Source organism: Ambystoma mexicanum, chromosome 9, assembly GCF_040938575.1.
Source record: "Ambystoma mexicanum isolate Mex_15411 chromosome 9, UKY_AmexF1_1, whole genome shotgun sequence".
NCBI lineage: Eukaryota > Metazoa > Chordata > Amphibia > Caudata > Ambystomatidae > Ambystoma > Ambystoma mexicanum.
In genome coordinates, this window is record NC_090931.1 from 548,827,198 (window position 1) to 548,852,880 (window position 25,683).

Here is a 25,683-nt window from a genome sequence, read left to right on the forward strand (position 1 = left end):
ACCCCTTCAGCAGGGCAACCGCAGTGGCAAACCAGGACGGCCCAGACAAGCAAGGTGTTAGGGTCCCAACACCCTTTAAGGAAGCAGCATCCAACCAAAGTGTACTATGGCAATAAACTGCAGTACAACTACCAGGAAAATGGTCCCAGGATAGAAGGCCAAGACCAAGCAAAGGAGAACCAACAGCAGGATGAGAAGACCCAAGTATGCACCAGTACCATAAGTATAGCCAGACGGACAAAATCTGCTACAATGGTTTTGACTTAACATCCTCCAGCAGGTACACAGTCCTGCTCACCTTCCAGAAATTTGGCAGAACAATCCCCTATAAGGAACTTGACTCACAGGGGATGGTTTCTGACACCACAAATTTAATCAGTCTGGCCCCAAAAACCATCCAACACACAGGCCCCACAAGAGGTGAAACAGCCTGCCCAGGGCCGAGAACTAGTCTTTACAATCATGGAAGTAGTGTGACAAATTGCTGCTAGAAACAGACCACGAAGCAACGTCCTGCAGCTACCGGAGGGGCCACCTCTGCCGACGAATGCCACGGAGACAAAGGAATGAGGCTAAGAGGAGGAGGAGTTTGTCAAATATCCAAAGCACTCCACAAGGGGGTGAATAAAACACTGAACCTACATGACCACTGAGGCCATAATATCCTTGACAGGGTGAAGGCTGTACACAACACACAAGTCCAGTGAGGCTGAACAGCCCAGTCTGCGGCATGAGAATAGAAAGAAACAGAGCCAGAGGGCCCATGCTGCTGTGCTACCAGAGTCCTCAGAAATAGAAACACAGGAGGGCTGAACCCAAAACAAAGACCCCGCAAGGGGGTAATAGCCACCAGTGAATCAAAAGGTCTGAAGGACCAGAGAACCTAGTCCGGACTGAGAAACCACACCACTCATGGATGGAGAATCAGGATAAACAGACTGGCAGAGTGAAAATGTAATGGTCAAAAGAAACTGAAACACCCTGGAGGTGTGAGTAAGAGAAAAGTTGCAAAGTTGAACCATTTACAAAAGTAAGAACACTTAAAGCGGTTAGGTTTTGTTTATTGTTAGTGGTAGGGTCAATCAGAAGGATAAAAATAGGTTTGTACAGAGGACAAGGTTTATTTGGGTAAGACGTCATGACTAGCACCAGTTTGTTACTTTCTAGATTAGGGAATGTTCATCATAGAACTAGGGATGGACAAGGCATTTCTTCAATAAGAATGAGACTCTAAAACAGGTCTTCTTGTCCGTCTCGTATGTCTGACTTATGACAGTTGTGATCTTGGGATCACAAAGAGCTCATGTATACACAATGGTCATTTTAGGCCTTCCTCGGGGTTGTGGCTGAGAATTGGACTTCATAAAAGGTACATTGGGCTACTAAGGAGGTAAATCTGCTTGCACCCCTGGTGAAGTGAAAACGAAATGTTAGCTGCCATGGCCTACTGTGAGAAACCTGAAGGAGTCTCCCTAGCTAGTCCCCGGAGATCTGTCATCCAGATGGCGAGGACACTGCCATCGCTATTGGACCCAGGTTCTGGGGGTGGACCAGTGAGGGAGGTTCACCTGGTTTGCTGGGGGGGGGGGGAGGGGGTCCTTGGGGAGTAGGAGATGGGACACTGATGGATGAGACGCGTTATCCCCTTTCTTTTAACACCTTTTCCCCATCCTACCACGTAAGACATTCCAAAACACTGCCCCCCCCCCCTTTTCCGACACAAACACTTTCGCACAACACAAAAGACAACAGACTAACACCAGAGCCTTTTACCGGACATGTCCCAATCTAAGGGTCAGGTAAAGTCAGGCAATTGACCAGAATTACACAACTGGCGGCACTTTCCCTTCCCCGCAGGGATAAAAGGTAGAGCACGAGAGGAGCAAGGCAGACCGCACGACGTGAAGGCTAACTCAGCAAAGCTGTTCAAGAGGAGGAGAAAGACACCAAATACCAAGAGGGTGACAAGGAGAGACTCGACCTTGCCCTTTCCGATCCAGGCCCGTGAAATCTCTGCAATCGTAAACATAAGACCGAGAACAAAGGCCAGCGTGTGTTCCAGCAGATGTCTACGGTACGAGACCCTCCTCTACTGATAACCAAGTAAGGGAGAGACCCTTGTCTCGGTGGTACAAACCTTGACTCGAAGGAGAAGAAAGCCAAGCTGTTCATCATAGCTGGTGAGTAGAGGAGAAAGTTGATAAGAAACCAAACTATATTAACCGAAAAGTAGCAAGAGCTGATTTGAACTTTGAAAAGAACTATTGAGAAAGAGGGGGAAACCTGCAACAGAGGTGTCTGGCACCACGTAGGTGCTCACGCAGGAAACTCTGGCCGATTACCCGATAAGAGACTACCGTAAGTGGAAGGCCTTGGGCAGAGGCGAAGATAGGTCAAAGTGGTCATACAAGGGTATTGTAAAATCCTCTGTACCGCCGAAAGTCTTTGATCGACAGATGATTGTGAGGAAAAGGAAAATTAATCCAGCTTGAACAAAGTGTTGGAAAAGTTGGCAAGAGTGAACCCGGCGGGGGGATGCTAACAAGACAGGGCCAAAGCCTGAAGAACTGTTTAAAAAGACATTCATTAAGACTCACGAAAGTAAGAAGCATTAGACGACCAGGTGAAGTGAATGATCCCCTTGTGAACTGGGTCCGAGCCCAGTCGAGGAGATCCAGAAATGAAGTCCTCACCCCAAAATCCATTACGAAAGGAACTTTCCGTTTGTTGTTGAATACATCAGGCCCTCGAAGGCAAGAAACTTTTCTTTAAAAAGAGACTGAACCATTGAAGAACCTGATAGCTGAAACGGAACAGTCAGCTTGTACTGAGAAAGCTCAAGTGTGTGCTGTGCTCCAAGTTGCCATCTTGCCCCGTGCTGAAAACGTGGGGAAGGGAGACCCCTGGCAATAACATCCAGACTTATTATTTGTAATTAGTTACACAGAATTGGCAATAGGTTTTTCTTAGTATAGGCCCTTTTATTTTGACACAATGTCACAAGGACTGCCTCAGTTTTCATTTAATGGTCGACGCTTCCGAGATTTAGGTTTAGAATAGGTGTTTTTCCCACGCTGCATTTACAGTTTAATAAACACCCTTGAACTGTGATCACTTGTGTCTTTACTGTTGCCACCATGAGTTCCTTACACTACAACCAATATAGAGTGCTATATTATGAGCCTAGGCTACCATCACAGGGGTGTTTAAGACTCTCCCTTAGGCATGGGAGCCCTATGGGTGGTCCAGGACCATATAGTCTTAAGTAGTGAAAAAGGGATGTAGTGGCAGAAACTTCAGCAGAAGTCTGACAACCAAAATAAACTAGAAACTGCAAAAATAAGGGTAAAAGCAGAAAAGTAAGGGGGTTCTGTAAATGGGGACTGCAGAAGTGCCAAAAATGGATTTCTGCCTTAACAGTTTACTATGTAAGCGTTATTATAAAGATATGGTAAATATCACATTTGTTGCATGGGACAGAATATCTCATTAAGGAGTGATGTACTGTGACCCTAAGCTGTGAACTTTCGTTCAGCTATGCTGAATGTTTCAGCAGAGCTCAGCTTTCTTGAAAACAGGCCTTACTTGCCTTCAGTGGCCCAAGGCATTAAAGAGACAAAATACATCTGCGTTTTCCGCCAAGAACAAAGCCCAAAGTGTAAAATACAAAGAAATAAGTCCAAATGCATCCCAAGACGAGAGGGTTCAGGGCCCAAGTTTAGCTGGAAGGCCACCCTAAAAAGCAGCCTCTTAAAAAGGCTCTTTTAAATCATAAACGCATACGTTTTCGGTTGATACCAGGACACTGTCATTCTGTGGTACATAAAAATGTAATTATGTGACAACCTACATTTCTCTTTTTTTTAAAAAAAAATATGCTCAATCTCGTGCATAGATCACAGAACAGTGATGTGGTTACTGAAACTAAAGATTTTTAACTTGAGATGGGCCAACTTGATTCCTCCAATTATTAAATTTTTATTAAAAGGCCAATTTTCATTCAATTTTCCATTTCCATTATTAGGAGGTACTAGGCAAGGATGTCTACTGCCAACAATCTTATTTGTCTTTGGCTGGAAAACATTCCTTGAACTACTTAGATTAAATGTTAATCTAAGTATGTGTATGATTTAATGTCTTGTTTATCGAGTTTCTAGATAGAAGTTAAATAAAAGATAAATCAGATCTTGCAACTAAACGGGTTACGCCCCAAATGTACTGAAACAAATGTAATGGTGCCCCAATAGCAATTAAATTCTTCATTAAATGACTATGCATTTTGTTTCTACATCTGTAAAAAAAGCAAAGCTCAATACAAGTATAAATATTTCTCAACATTACAGGACTCCACCCACAAACTCCTCGTCTCCTTCGTTTCTAACTTAAGCAAACATTTTAGATGGAATCAAGCTGGTTTCCACCAATACTTTTCTGATGCACCCATTTTTTTCAAAACTGATTTCATTTAACCAAATGTGTTTTAGAGGGGTGCGCAGGGGGGGGGGGGGTGGGGTTCAATGAAGTGGAAAAGATACAATTGCTCATCATAAACTGAAGCATCACAGATGTAATGTTTTAAATGAAGACATTTGAAACTTTTACATGGTGTCTTTATTATTTCGGCAAGGCACATTTGATCCCAGACTGACCAAGGGTCAATTCCCTGACATAATTATAAAGAGAAGAGCTCTCCCTTTTCCCCCGGCTGACCTCTTCCACACAACCAATCACTCTAAAAATTCTGGATCTTGAAACCATTAAAAGGTAATGTGCCTTCCACTTAAAGATTTTCTTTAACAACTTTCAGAAATCCTCTCAAATTAATTCACAATATATCTGGCATAACAAACATTACAATAACGGGTACATTCAACTCTGGGAACACTGGTTAAATAAAAGGCATCATATGTGTGTCAATGTTTTGTTTATGAGCCCAACATCAACTTAAGTTTGCTATTCCTCATTCTGCAGATCCTATATTACATTAGTAGATACCATTATGGAAGACAGGCCTTTGTTATTGTAAGTTAATCCACACAGAGTGCACTGGATGAACTTGACCCAATCTCGTAGGGCGTCCAGTATAACACCATAATAAAAGATTAAAGAATCAGATCTCAGATCGCCTTGTTAAGCAAGTTGGCAGACTAAAACTAACTGGAATTGTGGAGGTCTTCCATCTCTAACAAAGTTAAAAATCAACCTTTGCTAGTGTTGCTCTTTTTTGTGGACATCCGAAAGGCGAAAGCAATCAGCAGCACTCTGTTGAGCGACCAGGACCAGGAAGGACGTGTTTTTGATGAGAAATCCAAAGGAAACCCAGAATTCGAAAGGAGTCAGCAGCAGTGAGCTGATCAAGATAAATTATACAAAATTGAACAGTCAAACAGAAATAAAGATTGATTTATACAACAAATTTCGGACAAGTGAAAGTACCTCTAAAAAGGTCTTTTTGAAGGATTTATTTAGTTAACCCGATTAGAATCTACTCTCCTGAAGAACCATTGCAAAGAGCGATGGGGTAACACGTGTAGAGAGTGCGAAAGACATTGGAAATTGAGAGTGAAAAAATGATAATGGAAATCGAAAAGATATTTTGGTCTACAAAGTGAACAAGTGTGAAATGAACCTCTGGATAAAGGATTCACACATGCGATGATAACATGTGGAATTTGCAATAAACAACAGAACAGCAGCATTGGATTGTGAAAATTATTTTTTGAACTTGTTCTTTACTATATTTGAATACTCACCGAACTTAATTTAACTCCTAAAGTTGTCGCGTTGGAGTAAAAATATATATCTCACATTATTCCAGTCTTAAATTAAGTTTTATATTCCTCATTCTGCAGATCCTATATTACATTGGTAGATACCATTATGGAAGACAGGTCTTTGTTATTGTAAATTAATCCACACAGAGTGCACTGGATGAACTTGACCCAATCTCGTAGGGCATCCAGTTTAACACCATAATAAAAGATTAAAGAATCAGATCTGAGATCGCCTTGTTAAGCAAGTTGGCAGACTAAAACTAACTGGAATTGTGGAGGTCTTGCATCTCTAACAAAGTTACAAATGAACCTTCGCTAGTGTTGCTCTTTTTTGTGCACATCCCACTGCCTTTTAACTATAAAATTGTTTACTGCCAACTTTATTCATTCACATATGACTGTATATTTGAACGAGCTTTAGGAACATGTATTGGAAATACTATTTGAAATAATGTACCTCGTACATTAAGAAATATTTCATATGGGAGTCTTTCGACTCCTCTGATAAGGATTACACATGCTTTCCCTATGAATGGCAACTGCAGATTAAGATCAAACACTTCCTGCCAACTGGAAAAACATTCACAATATTTACGTAAAGATATGGCCGCATATAATCGCTAACTATCATAGTTTAGAAAAATTTTTAGCTGCATCGCCAAGTCTTTTAGCAAAACATGAAATTAAATGCAGTGCATTCATTAACAATTATATGCTGTACGTAGTTCTTTAGGTATGCAATCAATTGCAACAAAAGAACTTGAAATGTCAAAGTCTATAAACATCCATAATTTATTTCCATTGTAAACAAGATTGCGTTGTAATCTCATTTTAAATGCATTTATATAATTTTTTTAAAATCTTACATTGGGCTAGGCTGGGTGAAGTGATTTTTTATCATCCCTGACTTCTAGCATTACATTTAATGTACTGTGGATAATTTCCAATAATGCAGTCACCTTTTCTGTCCCTTAGATGTCTGCATTCGTATATGTACCCCATTTGCCTCTGGTATCCTAAAGGTTCACCAGTCCTAACCTTTACGATAATCACCGATTTCTTGCTTTCCGATCTTGTATTCAAACCTATAGTTCTCCGAATTGCTGGCAAATTATCAAAAACAATGCCAATTGTTATGCGTAAGCATGGTTAACATTTTGAATGTCTTTCAACTGAACATGTATTTCCACTAACATCCAAACTTTTATGTTTCTACTATAGATGTGACTTTGGGTATTAATTGTCCCTTTAATTCTTTCGACTAGCTCCTTCATTTTTATTCCCGGTTCTCCGTATTTGGGATTGCAAATTTGATCCTCTCTATTTGAATTTGTACATTATGTTGCTCTTTGCCAGTAAGTTTCATGACAGGGTAATGACACTATGCTTAGTCGGTTGAAACACATAGCAAAATGTTTCTTCATTTTCAGTAAAAGCATTTTTAAAAACCTAAGTCAACTTTCACCTGCCCTCACTTTTAACCATATCAATTACCATAATGTGCAAAGTACAGTACTATTTGGAATACAACAGACCTCTCTAAATAGTTTACCTGTGCAGATATACCAGTCAGAAGTAACCATTTCTGCTTGGCATCAGTCCGGTAGTTAATGATCTGGCAACCAGCCAAGCTGGAATGTCTGTCGAAGGTTTTGATGGGCTGAGATTCTCCCTCCATGCTCCAATGATACACTGCATTGTCTGTGACCAGGGCCACAGTGTTAAGCGAAATCCACTTCCAAAAGGTGACATCGTCAGTCATGGTATGGGCCTTCATTTTGCTTTTCATTTCAATGTTAAAAATTTGTAGAGTTTTGCCGGCTGGAAATCAAATTCAAACCAGAATAAGAAGAGTAAATATAAATGCAACCCCGACCCTTCCCACCATTTACATTTAGTGTCAGGATTAAACTATGGCATAAACACGGGACCACAGTTTAATTACTTTTCACAGAAACCAACATGTAACCTGCCATATAAAACTAGAGATCAAGATTTAGATCCACCTTCCATCATGCATCTTATACACACACACACGTAAAGGAAAGGGCAGCGCAAGAGCCATTTTTTCTAATCACAAATGGCTTCTTTGCAGGATTTCATGAGTTGTATAGTTACTAAAGAATGTGTGACATTTAATAAAAATCAGTTGCTGTGCTAACAGAACCAATTTTAGATACACATGCTGGAAGCAGCATTAATAAGGAAAAAATGTAGTACAACATTTAACATACTTTCATGAGTCCACTGCAAACCTCTCACTCGGAATCCCGGTGAATCATTCATAAAACAAACCTAAGCATTGAAACCAAATCCAATTTGAAAACTCTATAAAGTGGAAGGCAGATTATCTGGGCCCAGAATGACATCTCAACCCAGCCTATGGCATCAACATACATTTTAAAAGAAACAGCATAGGGATGATATAGGAATGATGTTGGATGTTGCTCAATGTGCAAGAGAAGCTACTTTTAAATGTACACTTAAGCCAGTGACCTACACAGCATTAATCCATTGTACACAGACTAGAAAGTGTTATCAACAACCTATTATCAGCTCAGACAGAATGATCCACAATATTGATCATGAGGAAAAATGCAGCTACTCCGGCCTTTCCACTGTCTCAAATCCCTCCAGGGCTAAAAAGCTACTTCTACGACCCATTGCATTCCCTGCATCACTAGAAAATGATGGAGCCCGACATTCACATCTAAGATAATAGGCTCTATTTTTTTTAAATAATGCCTTTATGCTTGCATTTTACATGTCAACATCCCCAATGGTATAAACAAATATAATGCCAAAATCAGACTATGGCCCACTTCTCCATTCCCAGGGTTGACGCTGTATTTGTATAGCTCAAGTATTCAGTTGTGAACATTTTAATTGTCAAACTGTTTTCCCACAAGCATTCCTACAACAAAATCTAGTGATTGTCGGAATGATTGGCATAAATAGCTTTTTGTAGAGTGATTTAAGTCCATATACTTGAATCTCTACACTGAAAGGTGATGAGTATGAATAGGATATCAAGCTGCAATTAAGACGGGTTTAATGCATCACAAAAACTAAAACTGCAAGATAACAACATGAACACAGGATCTTATGCCTCAACCGGCTATATATAGTTCATGCATTTTTAATATTGCACATTACAAAGCAACGGGCAGTGTCTTTATATTCCTTGGGTTGTAATGAACGATTTGGGTGTACAGGCCAAATATATTTCCACCCCAAACAATATGCAAGTCACACTAGGGGAATCCACCAGACTGGAAAAAAGAAAAAATTGTACAAGTCATGGTCCTGTTTATAAAAAGCATGAACAATGTTGGTTACCCAGTAGTTTTCAAGGTGGCTGACATGGTGCATTTCACATTTTTGGAGAAACATGCATTCTCAGCATTAAAATGCTGGAATTCCAAAAAGCACATTTCTATGAGGTTTATTTCAATTCCATTAAGGTCCTCTAGAACAAGTTCTTTTCAAAACCTGTTTATGAATTCCCTCACACTGGGGGCATCTCAGGGCTAAGAGGTCCAATTATGCACTTTCAATGGGAAAGGCAACATTACACCAACGTACCCAGCTATGAATAACTCGAACACATGACCCAAAGAAAATTGAACACTGTAAGGTACTACCCATTTGATCCATGCTTATAATTTGGGTAGCTAAATCACATTTAAAAACTGAGAAAAAGTCTAAAATTATGCTCAAAAATGGAATGAATAGAGATAAACCATTTCAATGATTGCCGTTCAAGGGAGTTGTAATGCCTCAAGATGTCGTGGAAAATGCCCATTTCAGTTCAATAAGTCACTGTTAATTTTGCAACTCTTCCAAGTAGTGTGCACAGTCAGCCCCATACTGCTATTTTAGATTGATTTCTCTTTTCATAAAACAGGACAACAACCAATACAATCTAATTTGAGGTAACTCACCATCTGCATAAACACAAGAAAGCATTAAAAAAAATATGACAGACAACAAAACAGTAACACATTAAAACCTTCATTCAGTTGCTAACTCTACAAAGGCATTTTAAACAAAATCTCTTATAAGGCTGCATATTAAAAGTAATGAATGACATTGCAGGACACTCAAAAGCAGCAGACTCCAAGGTTGGGGTTGATCTAGGATACAAATGGTACTTGGCACAGTCGAATCAGTGGCATGATTACAGCTGCATAAAAGGAAACTATAAACATTAACTTGAAAGAAGACAAAAATAGACAATTAGAGACAAAGGTGCACATGCTATACAGAGCTTGGACAATGTTAAACACTTTGACTAAATGCTTTAATAATTAATAGAAAACAGCGCTAGCACAAAATCTACCTTCTTTCATTACATTTGCGGAAGTAGGAGCAGACAAAGCCGCTGAAACACATTTCACCCATGATCTTATCAGAATACGGAAAATGAAGTGGAAGAGAAGGGAAGGTTTCGATTTTTATTTCAAATTAAGCATTTACATGTACCTGGTAGTTTGTGACAGTGCTCGCAGATGCCACAATAAGGGGACTTCAAAGACCACTCCACAACCAAAGGATAATGGCTTCCAATCAGTGCTTGTGAGAAGGTAACTATTTCCAAACTAACGTTTTCCAGAGGGAAAAGTAATGAAAGAAAAATAGGGCAGAAAAAAACATGTAGCACATTGGGTACCAAAATCTGGAGGCTCCGATTAGTCCAACACAGGAATAAAAAAATAAAAAAACTTTAAAAAAATAAGACTGGCAGGACGAGGCCAGGGCTGGCATCTGGAGGGGTGCATCATGTCCTTACCCGATTGGCAAGATCAATCAAATGCAGGCTCGGTGCGTTGAGGCCAGGATGTTTGTAATCAACTTGTGTCTCAATTCAGCTAAAACGGAAATGATTCACCTGGGACCCTACCATTCCTCACTTCTGACCCTTTCCCCATGTCCCCCCCACCACTTCTATGGGCACCCTTCCTATACTGGTTCCTTCTGCCAGGAAAATTAACTTCGAATAGCTCAAGGATCTGAATTCCAAAAGGCAAATGAGTCATCTGAAAAATATTTTCCAGCTGCACCTTCGTAGGCATATTCTCCCTTTCCTTAATTTCCCTGATTTGAAAGTGACTGGGGCAGGGATGCTCCCTAGTGTGGCCTACTGGACTAACCTCGATTTTAGCATCGCCAAGACCGTACTCCACCTACTGTTGGTCATCCAGAACAAATCAACTAGACTCATCAATCGCTTTAGCCCCAAACACATCATCCCTGCCTTGAAGTTCTTTCACAGGCTCCAAGTTGTGGGCTTGATCTCCTTTAAAGAGGTGTGTTATTAACTGGGCCAACTTGGGCTTGTGGCCTGGATACCTCCACGTAGGGTGATAAAGTACTGCCATACCAAGACCTTAGCAGCAGCCTCTACAAAGTCTGGCCCCAAGGGGCGAGGAAAAAAAAAAAAGAAATTCAGGGACAGAACCCTTTGTGCGGCTGGCCTGGTCTATGGAACACACTGTTCCCTTGGCCTGGTCTATGGAACACACTGTTCCCTTCTCCAGTGAAGAAAAAAAAAACCACTTCTGCTTCAAGGTCTTTAGGATTGTTTTTGATCTTTAGGATTGTTCCATCTCACTACCATACCTCTCCTAGAATGCCCCTGGCTGACCTCATGGCCAGCTTGGTCGATCAAGTCTACTTGGTGGGGTACTATGACCCTGGTCCAAGGCCTCATGACCCCACACATCAGGGCATACACCACACATACCAATTTACAAGAAGGGTGAAGAGTTATATCCCCCGGTACTACAGACCAATAGCCCCAATGGATGTACCCAGTAAAATGCTGGCTGACCTAGTCTTGAAAGATCTTCATAAATGACCAGGAGGTCGGTAGAATGAACATAGAGGAATAGGTTTCAGGTGCGAGATGGGAACGACCATAAATGGTCTAATGTCCTTGCTTATCTACTAAGGCCATTAAAAGAGGCAATCTACCAGCATAGTCTGCCTCAACCTCAGAGCAATATCTTTTGTTGTGTGAAATAGGTTTATTACATTTTGTAACAATGTATACAACTACATATCAATGTAAACCCACCACATCACCCTCCCTTACACCCTGCCCCCCCCCCCCAACGTTACTGATCACCTCCCCCTTCCCCTCCACCTCCCGATCAAGCCCTCACCCCTCTGGCCCAACTCAGAAAGTCATTACATGTCCTGCCTCTCGAAAGGCTATACTCATGACTCTGGTCCATAGAGTCTGTGGGTTCATGACGGGTCCATCTTTCTCCACAAGTTCGTGGCTGCCCCCATGATTCCTCAAAGCAGGCAGCCGCCCAGCGATGACTATTTGAGGAGGGTTCCCTATTGAAGTTCCAAATCGTCAAAGTACTCCTCTGTGCTTTGCTCCCATACGATATCCCTTTCTGCAATGGCCCACTTCAGCATGTCCTGGAGCCATTGTTGTAACAGGGGTCCTTTAGGGTTCCTCATGATCGGGATATGCAGCTTTTTGCACACAAAAAAAAGTAGGAAGGCAGCTATTTTATTTGAGCGCCTCTGTTCTTCTCCGTTCTTCACCCCTTCTGCCTGCAAATAGTCCCAACAAGCATATCTGGGGTATACACTCCAGCTCCCTCCCCAAAAGGGGATTGCGCAGGTCAACCACTGCAGACCATATGCTAGAAATCTGCAGAGCCCCCCTTTACAACATCTCGGACATGTGTGACATCTCTGCATTCATCATATGCAGTTTCTACGGTATCTCGCAAAGTTCAAATATTGCCCTCCTGGCATGTGACATTTTTGCACCAATTCCAAGAAAGGCATCAAAACCCCCACCTTTTCAAACATGTCCCCCAGTGTAATAAGTTTCGCGTTTGCACACCTGTTCGGTCCCATGTCCCACAGGATTTTCTCAATTTTGGGAGCCACCCTCAGTGTGATGCCGGGGCAGTATCCCTCCCACAGCTTCAATTTAATGCACGCTCGCCTCCATACCTGCTGGTCCACCGCCACGATATACAACATTTGGGGCCTCCCAGTGTTTCCCTCAGATTTTCCATCCCTGTATGAAGTCGTGGGGTGTGCCTATCAATCGCCTGTTTGCCGTGCGTGCCGAGAGTCCCATTTGGCTGCATGTTGTAGCTGAGGGGCCATGTAATAAAATTCGAAACTCGGTAGAGTTTCCCTTGTCCGAGTAACTCCTCCTCAATGTGTTTTAAGGACACCCTGCGCACCTACCCGCAGCCCATAAGAATCCAGAGAGCAGGCAGTCCCAGCTTCTTGAACCGGAGGGGGCTGGGGCCTAATCAAAAAGGGGATGTTGACCACGAAATAGAACTGCGGCAGGATGATCTTGCAAACTGCTATTTTCCCCCATGAGAGTGAGGCAGCTTGCCCAAGACCTTCATCCTATTCTCTAGCCTTGTCACAGCACTTCCCACATTATATTTAAAGTGGTCTGCAGTATCATGGTGTACCTGTATGCCCAGATACTTAATTAACTCCGTCTCCCTCTGTATATCCAATGCCAGTAGGTTGGCCTGCGCTTCTCCCATCAGGAATCCCAGTGGGAATGTAACCAATTTGTTTATTTCGAACCCCGATAACTTTCCTTTGTTGGTGATTACTTACAGGATGTAAGTGACATGCAGACCTGGGCTGTGGACATAGACACCTGCATACAGAGAAATAAAGTGCCATTTGTCAGTCTACCGTGATGCCTGCATCCCGGAATTGGCCCCTGAAGATATATGCTAGGGGGGCTCTAATGAGAGCGCGGAGATAATAGGTGATGGGGCATCCTTGCTGTGCCCCTTCCAAGTTGCCACAGAGGGGACATTTCACTGCCCCTTTACACCCTTGCCAGGGGGCTCTGGTAAATTAACTATCCATCTCTGCATGGTCGGGCATATCCGTAGTCTAGCCTATACCTGGAAGAGCCACTTCCACACCACTAAATCAAACGCTTTGAGTCTATGGCCACCACTGAGAGTTCATTTTCCTCATCTCACCCTTTCCATGGCAGGATATAAACATCTGGTTCATTGTGGTATTCCTCCCTTATAGTGGTGAATCAGCCCTGTTATCTGCCCCATCAGCCTGTTAGCTAAAACCGTGCCAAGGACGACTCCTCTCCCCCCTAACCCCCCCCATCTACAATCAGCATGGCGATGGGGCGGTAAGACTTGCATCTGCACAGGTCTTTCCCGGGTTTTGCCACTATCACTATTATGGCCTCCCATATGGACTTCAACAGTATGGCTTTCCGAAAAGCTGTGTTGTAGAGTATCTTCAATTTAGGGACCAGGAGATCCACTTAGGTCATATAGTTCACGTACATAGAGTAGAATTCCACCGGGAGGCCATCGCCTCCTGGCGACTTCCCCATGCCCAGAGCTCCGATTGACCCAGTATCTCCTCCTCCGTTACTGGGCCTTCCAGTTTGTCTGCGGCTATGGCGGTCTGTATCAGCAGGTGGGCTTGATCCAGTACCTCCCTCATTTCACCCATATCTGGTCATCCATATCTGGTGGCCCACTGCTTGTATATAAAACTCAACATAAACGTTCTCAAATGCCTTGTTGATAGCCCCCTGCATTGTGGCCCCACCTATCCAACTGTGCATGCACTGGATAGGTGAAGCCCCTCCTCCCCCCCCACAGTCTCCCAGTACACCCACCCACCCCCTCAAACAATTACATCACCCCCAGGAAATATGAGCGAGCGCCAATGTTCAGGGCATAGGCGTTCATAATACAGATCTCTTCCCTCCAGGGTACCCCCCCTCTAAGTTACCCATGAGAATCAACATTCCGCCCTCGTCACATATGGCTTTAGTGATCTGCAAGGGGTCCCTCTGGCTCTGGCTACCCATGTTAAGACGCCTATGGAGTAACTGGAGAAGTGCATCCCAAACGCATTTCCACCCCAGCTTGCCCTCACCCTCTCGCACCCTGCTTTTCTCAAGTGTTGCCTGTAGTAGTGCTACTTGCACTCCCTCAACTTTTCAGTGAGCCTGGTATCTTACTCCTTTTCTTGTCTTAACCCATCCCTCGCACATTCCTTGTAAGAATTGTGAGTGCACCCATTTCAAGTGAATGGACTTTGACCCTTCACTCCCCTTTGCCGCCCTCTCCCCGGGACCCCAGTACTGTGCCCAGCATAAGTCATATTCTGAGTTGGAGATCTCCCAATCCCCCCCCCCCAATCCCTCCGAGATGCTTGCATCCCCTCCCCCCGGCCCTTTCTTTACCCTTTCCTCAGGGGCCACGTGTAGTTTGGTACAGGTGCCGAATATAATTCCCCACCCTATCCTCCTCACCCCACAACATCCCAACTTTCCAACCATCACAACAGCAGGCAGCAGGGGGTGGGGCGGGGCAGGGGGGGGGGGGGGGGGGTAACCATGCAATGAATATTTGCACTTTATGCAACGGTTGGTCAGCCACTCCCCTTCCTGGGGGGTTGGGGGGGGTTTTGGGGGGAGACAACTGACAGACAACTCCGACCCGCACTTGGGCTGCGCTTTCCTCCTTCACCACGTAAAGGGGGTGGAGAGGTGGAGGTTCGGGGGGGTCAACAGCAGGGAGTTTGCGGGTAAAAGGCAGCAGGTTTTTTTACCACTCCCGTCCATGATTCTTATCTCTTCACCGCCGCCTATGTCCGACCGGCTGAGGCCTAGTACAGAGTCAACCTCAGCACCTTACAGTCTACTTTCAAGTGTCCAGAGCTGGGGGAGTATCACCCTGCTCTGGAGAATCCATTCCATGGGCCTGATCGCCTGCAGGGTGATTTCAGCCGTGCCTCCTCCATCGTCCGCCTCCTCCCTCTGCAGAGTGCCCTCGCCTGCTACTGTTCCCTTTTAACTGCCAGTGCCCCCTAATGCACCTTTTTTTTTGAAGTCGAGTTGGCCTCCCTGAGGGGTTCCAGGGGCACATGCCCACAATGATGTATTGGTGATGCTGTAGTCCAGCTCCTCTCAGTCTCCCAACTGCGACACGCTTCCTCTGGGGAGCTGCAGTTCCAATGTCTATTCAATGGTCCCTTAACGTCCACTAGATTTCCTCAAAGCTTTGCCACTGGCATTGGACTTGCTTCATGTAATCCAGAAAAATCAAGACAACTGTTGTCTGTGCCTATCAGGCCGCAGCGCCGAGCCATTTGTAAGAACGTAGCCTGGTCTCCAGTTGAAAATCCAAGCAATCACTGGCCGGGGGTTTCGCACTCGGAGGCGGTCTGCTCACGGGAGCCCTCTGAGCCCTCTCCACTGGGGAGACTTGTTTAAGTGAATGCTCTTCCATCTCCACTGAAGTGACCGTAATGTCTTGTTCCTTTCTGCCTTTCAGATGTCTTAAGCAAGTCAGCATGCAGCAGATCGAGTTCCTCAACGACATGGTCAATTTGCAGCTCCAGCGCCGTCCAGGAATTCTGTACTGCCAGGAGGACCTCTCACTGCCAGGATCGACACAGGTTCTGTCGTCCTTATTGCAGAGACTGAGAAAGCAGGCACCTGGGTCTAAAAACGCTTGGCTGCAGTTGTGAAAATACATTTTTGGTTGAGGTAGCTTACCCCCACCAGTGACGGAGCAGAGTGCATGCTGGGCCAGGTAATCGAGAAGCCTCCTGGCTGTCCCTGCGTTGCGACATTGACCCCCTATGAAAACAGGGGCACAGGCAGCTCAAGAGTCCAGCAGAGAAAGGGTTAAGGGACGTCGGCTGGGTCCGGGGAGGGGGCAGGACCCAGGTAGTTAATGTGGAGGCGGAGTGCTTTTGCTTTACTCTGCATGAAAAGAAATGACGCAACATTTGGTCGTTGGTTTGGTGTCTCGCTCCCCAAGAGGTGACAGAAAAGGAGACTGTGGGTGTACTGAAGGCACCTAGTTATCTGAAGGACCGTGAGGGACAAAGCGGCTGTGTAGGATAAACAGTAAGAGGCAGCTGCAATTGTTACTGCGGTTGCGAGTGCTGTGGGAGTGTCTCGGTCAGCAGAGAAAGGAAACACAGGTGGGGTTCCCCAACAGCTGAGGTAAATGCAGTAAATCAACACCCTAGTCTCCTGTGACACCTAAAACACAATTTACTGGGCTGAAGGCAGTCAAATGAATGCCCCAGTCTTTGTGACCTCTGAAACATAACGAACTGGGACAAAGTTTTTAACCCCCACCCCACGGCCAGTCACCTGTGACATTTCTTCCCCCGCCCCCTTCCACCTCTGCTGGGCTCCTGCCGGCCCTCAGAGCGCAGGTTGTGCTGCCGCTGGTTGTCAAACAGCCAGTTTCCACTTAGTCTTGTACCACTACCCCTGGTGCGTGGATACAAGTGCCTACTCTCCCCCACCTTACAGCCCGCTACCGCTGCATGTGCTTCACCACTCCCGGAATGCTCATACGCCCGTATATCCTCCCGCCCCCAGTAAGCCCTGGTAATTTTCTTGCGACTGGCTGTTCCTCCCACATATTCCTCATATTTGATACTCAAGTCTGTTTGTAGCTTGCTTCGGAAAATATTGTCAAAGTATCGGCCGCCCTGTACGATGTCGCTTCATGGCCCTCAACGCCCTCCATCCTGTCTTCAGCCGTGACGTCGACGATGGCCTAAGTAGCATGCGTGGTGACTGTTGCCTCAGTTCTAACGTTTTCTCTGCGTGTTTTGCCAATGTCACCAACGTTTCCGGCATTGAGAGAAAGGTGCAGTACGGAAATTCTTGGCAAGTTAGAGGGGATGGTTGGGAGGGGCGATGAGTAATCTATGGGAGGAACATCCAGTCAAAAGAAGATTACAGTAAGTAATTTGTTCTTCGAATGGATTGTGTCCATCCACATATTCCTCATCTTTGATACATGCCCAAAGCAGTCAGCATAAGAAGGTTGATGCTGAGTATTTCTTTCATATTGATGCTGTGAAGAACAGCTTTTCCAAATTTGGCTTCCGGGTCTTACAGTCTAGGCAATAATGTACACTGAAGGTGTGTAGAGATGACCAAGTAGCCGCTTTGCAGATATCCTGCACAGGTACCCATCTTTCAAGAGGAGAAGTCGCAACTCCTCCAGTAGAATATGCTGTCAATCCTTCAGGCGGGTCCTTACAGGCTAAAGAATATTTATTTGGATTTATAAGGCGCCCAGCGGCCCGGAGGCATCGTGGCGCTGTTACAGAATATTCACTTAGTGCATGTTATACAGGGTATACCTTCGGTGCAGGTTATAACATTGTTGCAGGAGCAGATGTATACAGCAGTATATGACATTGTAGAGAAGGTGTTACGGGTTACAGAGGGAAAGATTTAGAGAATGCATGACATAAGGTGCTCTAGTTGAACAGCTTTGTTTTTAGAGCTTTCCTAAAAGTTGTCAGGGATTCTTCTTTTCTTAGACTGAGTGGGAGTGAGTTCCAAGCTTTAGGGGATAGAACCTCAAAGCTAGAGCCGCCTGCTTTAGCTCTGTTGAATGCAGGGACTGAAAGTTGGTGTGCATATTGGTCACGTTTCAGTCTGTGGGCTGCTGATTGGTGTATTCTTTCCAATCGGTAAACTGGGGCAGACTGGGCGATGCATCTGTGTGTGATGGTGAGGGCTTTGAATATTATGCGTTCTTTGACCGGGAGCCAATGGGCATCTTTCCGTGCCTGGGAGATGTGCTCTCTCTTGGGTATACTGAGTGCAGCTCTGAGGGCACTGTTTTGTGCAATTTGTAATTTGTTGATATTATTGGAGGTGCCTAGAAGTAGAATGTTGCAGTAGTCAAGTTTTGAACAAGTTGTGGCCCTTGCGTTGTTGAGGCAATTTTTATGAGATAGGTATGGTCTCACAGCGTTTATGATTTTTCATGTGAGCGCAGCTGCTGATGAGATGGCGCTGACTTGCCTGTCCATTGATAAGGTGGAGTCTAGAAAAACTCTGTGTCTGAGATTTTGATGGTGTCCCCGATGCTGAAAGAACTATAGCTGTCGTCTAATTTTTTTAAGGCTTCTTTGGGGCCTACTAGCAGTATTTCAGTTTTTTCCCCATTTAGGCATAGACCATTTGCCGCCATCCAAGCCTGGAGACGTGCATATGTGTCTTGAAGTGTCTTGAGGTCTTGCTCATAGTTACCCGTTAGAGTTAGGAGAATTTGGGTGTCATCGGCATAGTTTGTAAAGGCTATGCCGAAGTCTTCTAGGTCACTGAATAAGGGGAGGGTGAAGAGGTTGTAGAGAGTGGGGGAGGTGCATGAGCCTTGTGGGACTCCGCAACTGATAGGTGATGGCTGGGCGGATGCCTGGTCTGAGAAGACTCTCATTGCTAGACCGTCCAGAAAGGAAGTGATCCAGTCGGTGGCTTTTTGGGAGAAGTGTGCTGTGTCGGTGAGGTGTTTGCACAGGATCTTATGGTCGACCAAATCAAAGGCCGCCGAGAGATCTAGGAGTAGGAGTAGAGAGGTCTTTCCTTTGTCCATGGCTTCAAGTAGTTGGTTCTTGAGGTCGAGTAGGGCCGACGCTGTGCTATGGCGCGGGCGGAAACCTGATTGCCTTTTTCCAAGAATGTTGTGCGTTTCCAGGTAAGCTTGGATCTGTAGGTATGCAGCCTTATCCAGGATCTTGAGCAGAAACGGCACAGTGGTAATGGGACGGTAGTTTGGGGCGTCCAGATCCAAGGTAGGTTTTTTTTTTTAACAGCGGTCTTACTCATGCTTCCTTAAGGGCAAGTGGGACAGTTCTGGTGGCGAAGGAGGTATTGATGAACGTGGTTACAAAAGGGGCCAAAGCGGTCACACAGTCTTTGATTATGTTGGCTGGGCAAATGTCCCCTTTGCATAGAGATGGTTTGGTCTGTTTCAGGATTAGAAGGACTTCAGGAGCTGCGACTTCCTTTAATGAGAAGGGTTTAGGTGAGTTTGTACTGTGTGCAGTGTTATCCTAGTATGCAGGTGGAGGGCTTAGGAAGTGGTGGTGGAGTGATTTTAGGAAGTTTGTCGAATTGGAATTTGATTTTGTTCTGGAGTTTTTTGATTTTGTCTAGCATAGCATGTTGGATGGTGTAACACCATGTTGCGTTTTTTTCGGTAGGTTGTGCTGAGGAAGGTGGGATGGTCAGCTCGTTGTAAATGGCGAACAGCTCTTTGGATTGAGAGTTGGCTTTCTCAATTCTGTTATTGTAGGTGGCCGCTTTAGCTCTAGCGATGGCTTCTTTATATAGTTTGGCAGCTGTGAGGTAAGTGTTTCTTGTGGTAGAGGAGGGATTTGTCTGCCAGGAGGTTAGTGCTGTTCTTTTGGTGGTTCGGGCGTCTTCGAGTTCTTGGATGAACCAGGAATTTGCATGGAATTTTTGTTTCGCTTTTTTCTTTTCCAGTGGGGCTACAATATCTAATCTCTTTGAGCGTGGCGTTGTAGATCTGAACTAGAGTTGTAGGGTCGTTGGCTGTGGGATGAGCCAGTGCAGACGTTTCTAGGAGAGGGATAAGCCTGTCTGCAGTGAGCAGTTTTTTTGATCTAGCCATAGTGGCGGGTAGGTTTGGGCTCCTTCCTAATTTAGCTGGTAAGAAGTGTAGTAGGTGGTGGTCAGTCCAAGGGAGGGGTGTGTTAGAGCTGATGTCGACTGCACAGTTGTGGTCCGCAGTCCAGGATGCAACCTCTATTGTGGGTTGGTTCGTTCACTTGTTGGGTGAAGCATAAGTCATGCAGCGCTTTGGCAAGTGCTTTGCTCATCTTTTGGGTCTTTGAAGCCTAGGTTGAGGTCTCCTATGAGTATGGCTCTTAAATTTGTTTTAAGGTTGTCGCCTAAGATGCGAGTGATATTGGACTGAAAGTCGAGAGTTGGGCCTGCTGGTCGGTAAACAATGTGTATTGTAATGGTGTCAATTTGGTGAGGGGGATATTTTTACCGATAGTAAGTCGAAATTGTCGGCCTCTGATGTTTTTATCTGTCTAACGTTGGGGGTCTCTTTGAGGATGAGGGTGACCCCTCCTCCTTTACTGGAGGTTCTATCCTGGCGTAAGATAGTGTGTCCTGGTGGTAATGATTGGCATATGGCTGGACCTGAGGCTTCATGCAGCCATGTCTCAGTGATAGCTAGTATATACAGGTCAAGATCTGTGATGAGGTCATGGATCTCTGTGGCGTGCACTGGGAGGGATCTTGCGTTAATGAGTGCACATTGGATCTGTGTTTGCTGGTTCTTTTGTTTCGTTATAGTGGGGATGATCTTGGGTGTGTTGATGGTGCTGGATGTTTTGGGTGGGGGGGGTAGTATTCAGTGATGGTGAGTGTTTGGAGTGCTTAGTGACGAAGGTGTTATGAGGGGCTGAGAAATGGGAGGAACGACAGCCTAGCCTCTGATTTCGCAGGTGAGGAGGCAATGTGTAGGAATTAGTTTGTGCACTGTGGGGTGGTTTGGTGGGGATGGTGTGGTTATGCAGGGAGTCAGGACGATTTAGGTTGGAATCTGTGCTCAAAGCTGGTAGGAAAGGTGTGGGTGGTACTTTGTCGGAGCAGGGGAGTGGGGGTAACATGTTTTTGTTGGGATATAGAACAAGTGTGGGCTGGTCATAGGATGGTTAGGCAGGGCCACCCTTCACTGTGCAGCTGGAAACTTTCATAGAGGTGGCTGGTGACGTGCCTTTCCAGCTACCTCTAATTCCTAATCCGGTCTATTGTCCTAGTCACCACTGAAGCGGCAGGTTGTCTAGCTTGGAAGAAGATATGATTGGTTAAGATCCCTTTGCTACTGGCTTGGAAGGGTGTTTCCGACCACTGGGTGGTCTTCTGGCATAACAGTTTCTCTCTATTCAGGAGTCTTTTCAAACACTAAGGGCCAGGGGTGGATGCCCTATTTGTTTTCTGCTGATGAATGCTGTGTTGCTCTCGGGTGGCCTGAGGGGGCTGTCTCAAGACTCAAATTGGCATGGTATATAAGTATGATGCAGAGTTCGCTGGGGAGCGGGATGCAGGGACCCCTCCCTGCGAGAGGCCAAAACGTAGCTTGCAGGTCTGCTGTGTCTTTCGTCGGATTAACAGGCCAATTATAAGGTAGAGCGTGGTATGTGGCCCCAATACCCTTTCCCCATTCAGCGTGCTCTGAGGACACAGATAAGCACACGAGTGCCGATTTGGAGGATGGTCTGATGGGGTTTAGGTGCCGTCATGAATTGTGAGCCCATTATGTGTAGTGCAGTTATCTTGTTGTGGACGTTGTCCTGTGATGCGGCTTATACTGCGCCCGTTGCTGGCCCCACGGGTGCGTGCGATTCCCCTGCACCCGGTGCCTGTGGGGGCCTCCTTGTGTTCAGCGTCACACGTATGGGGGCAGTGCCGATTTTAGGGCAAGGTAACTTCTTACCAGGTTTCAGGCGTATGAGGTTGTCCGGGGAGATCTTCGGTAGTGCGGATTTAGTTGTGGGGTGTGGTTGTTCCTTTCTTTCGCCCAGGGATGCACTTCTTGTGTTAACCGTGTTGATGTATTCCCCCAAGGGAGGCACACGCCTCTCAGTTTCGTGAGAGGGCCCAACCCCTTGGTGCGTGTGGTCCTGTTCTGCGGCTTGGGTTATTTGTGTCGACAGGATATTGGGTCCTTTGCGGCCTTAGAGGACACCTGTTGCAGTTTGAGGAGGTTTTCTTGAGTAATGCAGTCCTAGGGCCGGAGTGCGGTTCCCACTTGTTGCGTTTTTAAGTCCTGGAAGGGAGGGGGGGGGGGAAGACACCATATCTGGAGGGACCTCGGTGTGCAACAAGGGGCTGTGGTGCTGTGACCATGCGGTTCCGTAGCTTTATCCCACTTGGTTTATTGGCTTCAGCCAGACTCTAGGGGTGAGTGCTTGCACGTTCAGTGTGGTGTGTGAGTCCTCCTTCCGGGTCCAAGAGTGAGCTTATGGCGTGCCACTCTGTTTAGATTTGCGGGCAATGAAGCGATGAGCCTGCGGGCAGAGGCATGTACAGGGTCGTTGATGCAGGGGAAACTCACAAAGGCTGCTCCGCCCTCTGAGGCTGTAGTGGGGTAGATGTCAGCACATGTGCAGAGTGCTTATGGCAGGGGGCATTTTAGTGACCAATGTCATGGGTTCTGCATCGTAGGTTGTTCGTGCCCAGTTCTCATATGCGTGTGTGTGGTTCTGATATGTTGGAAGAGACACGTTGTGTACCTCACTCAGTCCTCTCTGACCCACGCAATCCGGGGGTCTCCGCTACTTCAGAATGACCTCATTAGGCAAATTGGGAGGAGGCGGTGCCTTCGTAGCTGTATAGGTGTTAAATCAAAAAAAAAAAATCAGATGATTTTCGAATGGTTCCAGGACCAATTTCCTTTCTGTAGCCCCTGCCCTTTGTTATTTAGGTTACCTTACCGTGTCTTGCTATGCTGGAGACGCGGGCTATCCCACTTAGATGTGAGACAGCCAACGTCGCCCCGGGCACTGTGGTAGCCAGTCTTGCCTGATGGGTATTGGAGGCACACTTCTACTTGGGGAGTATGTAGAATTGGTAGTGCTCCTAGATGCCCGCTATCTGTGGGATGGGGCGCTGAATGGATCAGGCCTGGGGTACAGATTTATAATGCTGGAGATGAAAGGGGGTGATCATTCTGTTATTGGGCAGCAGTGTTCGTATCTGTGCTGATTGCGACTTGCGGCTCCATAGCATCTGGGCCTCTGGAACACGTTACGTGGACACTGTGGGCTCGGTGCACAGTTTACGACGCCGTAATACAATGTGATCAGCTGTCCGGGGGGGGGGGGGTGAACAACGCAAGGCGTGGTGGTGGAGCTGCGAGTTCTTCAGAAGGGGGCCTCCCACAGCAACTTTGTCCCCGGAGCTGTCTGGTCCGGGGCTCCCGCCGGGTGATGGATCGGGTCCTGGCCGTCACAGCGGGGATGTGAACCAGGTGTTCCAGCCGGCGTCGGATCTTTGCTCTCCGTCACTGTTTCCGTAGCGCAGAGAGGGGCACACACAAAGGGTTATCAGGATGGCTGTAACTCAGCCCTTGGAGGCGACGAGGAGAGTCCAAAGTAGCGGGGACTCCGAGTCCGCCAACAAGGTTCCTCTGTGGCAGTGCGTAGGAACTGTGCGCGCCACTGCTCACACAGCGCTGCAGGGGCACCACGTGTGCTCTGGAGATCCTGTAGTGCGCAGGGGTGCTCATAAGGGATCACTGTCCGCTGCAGCTGTACGATCACCTCTCATATGATGCGGAGGAGGATTCCTCCCGTCTGTCCTGGGCTCAGTCGCCTTCTCTCTTTCGGCTATGGTGTGAGCACCAGGGAGCCGCCGGGGACCCAAACGTCTCCGTCGAAGTTCTTACGTTTCCCTGCACAGATTCCGTTCAGGTTTTCGACCATTGAAGGGGGGGGGTCAGTTCCCACGCCAGAGTCTCTGGTTTACATTGGGGAGGGGGTCCAAAAGTGGGGGCTCATGCCCCTTTTGGGACCAGGGTGTGCGGAGCTCACACGGAGGGTGAACTCGTCCATGCGCCCCCTTCAGAATAGCATTATGAAATGTATAATATCCATCTTGAAATTATCTGTTTAGTGACAGAACCCTAATCTGTGGCCCGAGTAGCTTATAAAAAGTTGGTCACACCCTGCCTTATTTTTGCCATTCTTGTAATGTAAAAACTCAAGGTGTACAATGTGTTTTGGGGTCCATTCAATGCCTTGTATGATTGACTATATAGGCTGCGGATTGGTATGAGGAGTGGGTAGAAATGGTGTAGTGGGAAAAGGAAGAGGAAAGGAAAAGAGATAGGGAAGGGGAAAAGTTGAGAAATAAAATGTTTCTTTTTTTTCTTCTATTATACTTTTTGGGGGGTTTGGTATCTGTTTTTGGTGTTTGTGTGTATGTTCTATGTTAAATGTTTTTATTGACCTTTGTTTTTTGATCTTATTTACAAAAATGAAAATGTTCTTAGTATGTCGGAGGGATCATTTGATTATACTGTTTATTAATATGTTCTTTAATTGAATAATTTTGATTTGTGTTCTCTGGTTCACTATTCCTTTCTTTATTGGATTCTTCTGTGATTTAATTTAATGACAAGATCTTTATGGGTCTAAACAGTGTAATCTCTCTTCCTCCTTGGAAGGGTAAGGTGGTGGAAAGAAGGCAGGTAATACCATCTTCTGTGTTAGATGGAATTCGGATACCATCTTTGGCCAAAATGATTGACGTACTCTCAACACCACTTTATCCTTGAGGAAAGTTGTAAAAGATTGTTTGGCTGAAAGAGCATATAACTCGCTTACCCTGTACAGGGATGTGATTGCGGTCAAGAAGACAGTTTTAAGAGTTAGCATTCTGAGAGGGCATGAATGTAGAGGTTTGAATGGCGTCCCCATCAGATGTCTCAGTACCAGATTTAGATCCCACACCAGTACAATAAAAGGGACATGTGGAGGTCTGGGGGGTGTTTTGGGTGGGGGGAGGGGGAGTGAATTTGTCAATCCTTTCCAAAATTGAATAGGAATCTTGAAATATTCTTCATCTGGTGAGCACTTGAAAATAGAAAGCGACGACGGGTATCTTTTTATTGTGGAGACTTGGAGCCCAAGATGGGCTAAATAAAGTAAACAAGACAAAACAGTAAAAAAAATTACAGGCGAAAGCATTAAAATTCTTCTCCCGGCAGCAGCTGCAAAATTTGTTCCAACGGCAGCAGTACGGGGATTTTGATGCAGACCGTCTGGCGGAGAGCAACACCTCCTTCACATTCTCCAGAAGGTCCCAATCTTACCCTTTCAGAACCAAGCGTGAAGATTCAGAGTACCGATTTCTGGATGAAGGAGGCCGCAACCCCCTATCCCTCCCAACCCCTCCTTGCAAGAGCAAATCCTCTTTGAGGAAGACTAATTGTAGGGCAGATGGCCATCTCTAAAAGGTCTGGCTACCATGTTATCCTGGCCCAATCCAGAGCAATCAGTATAATTGATTTCCCGAACTTCCTGAACCTCCTGATGACGC

The 25,683-nt window shown here is 45.7% G+C and overlaps 1 protein-coding gene across 2 annotated transcripts in view; it reads right to left on the bottom strand.

The window, feature by feature from the left end:
- The window catches only part of CLTC (clathrin heavy chain), a 1,506,669-nt gene that overhangs the window by 1,318,140 nt on the left and 162,846 nt on the right, over window positions 1-25,683 (bottom strand). For both annotated transcript variants that reach the window (XM_069615119.1, XM_069615118.1), the window contains exon 3: window positions 7,327-7,595. In XM_069615119.1, coding sequence (XP_069471220.1) covers window positions 7,327-7,595 — 269 coding nt within the window. The remainder of the gene's footprint in view (window positions 1-7,326; window positions 7,596-25,683) is intronic.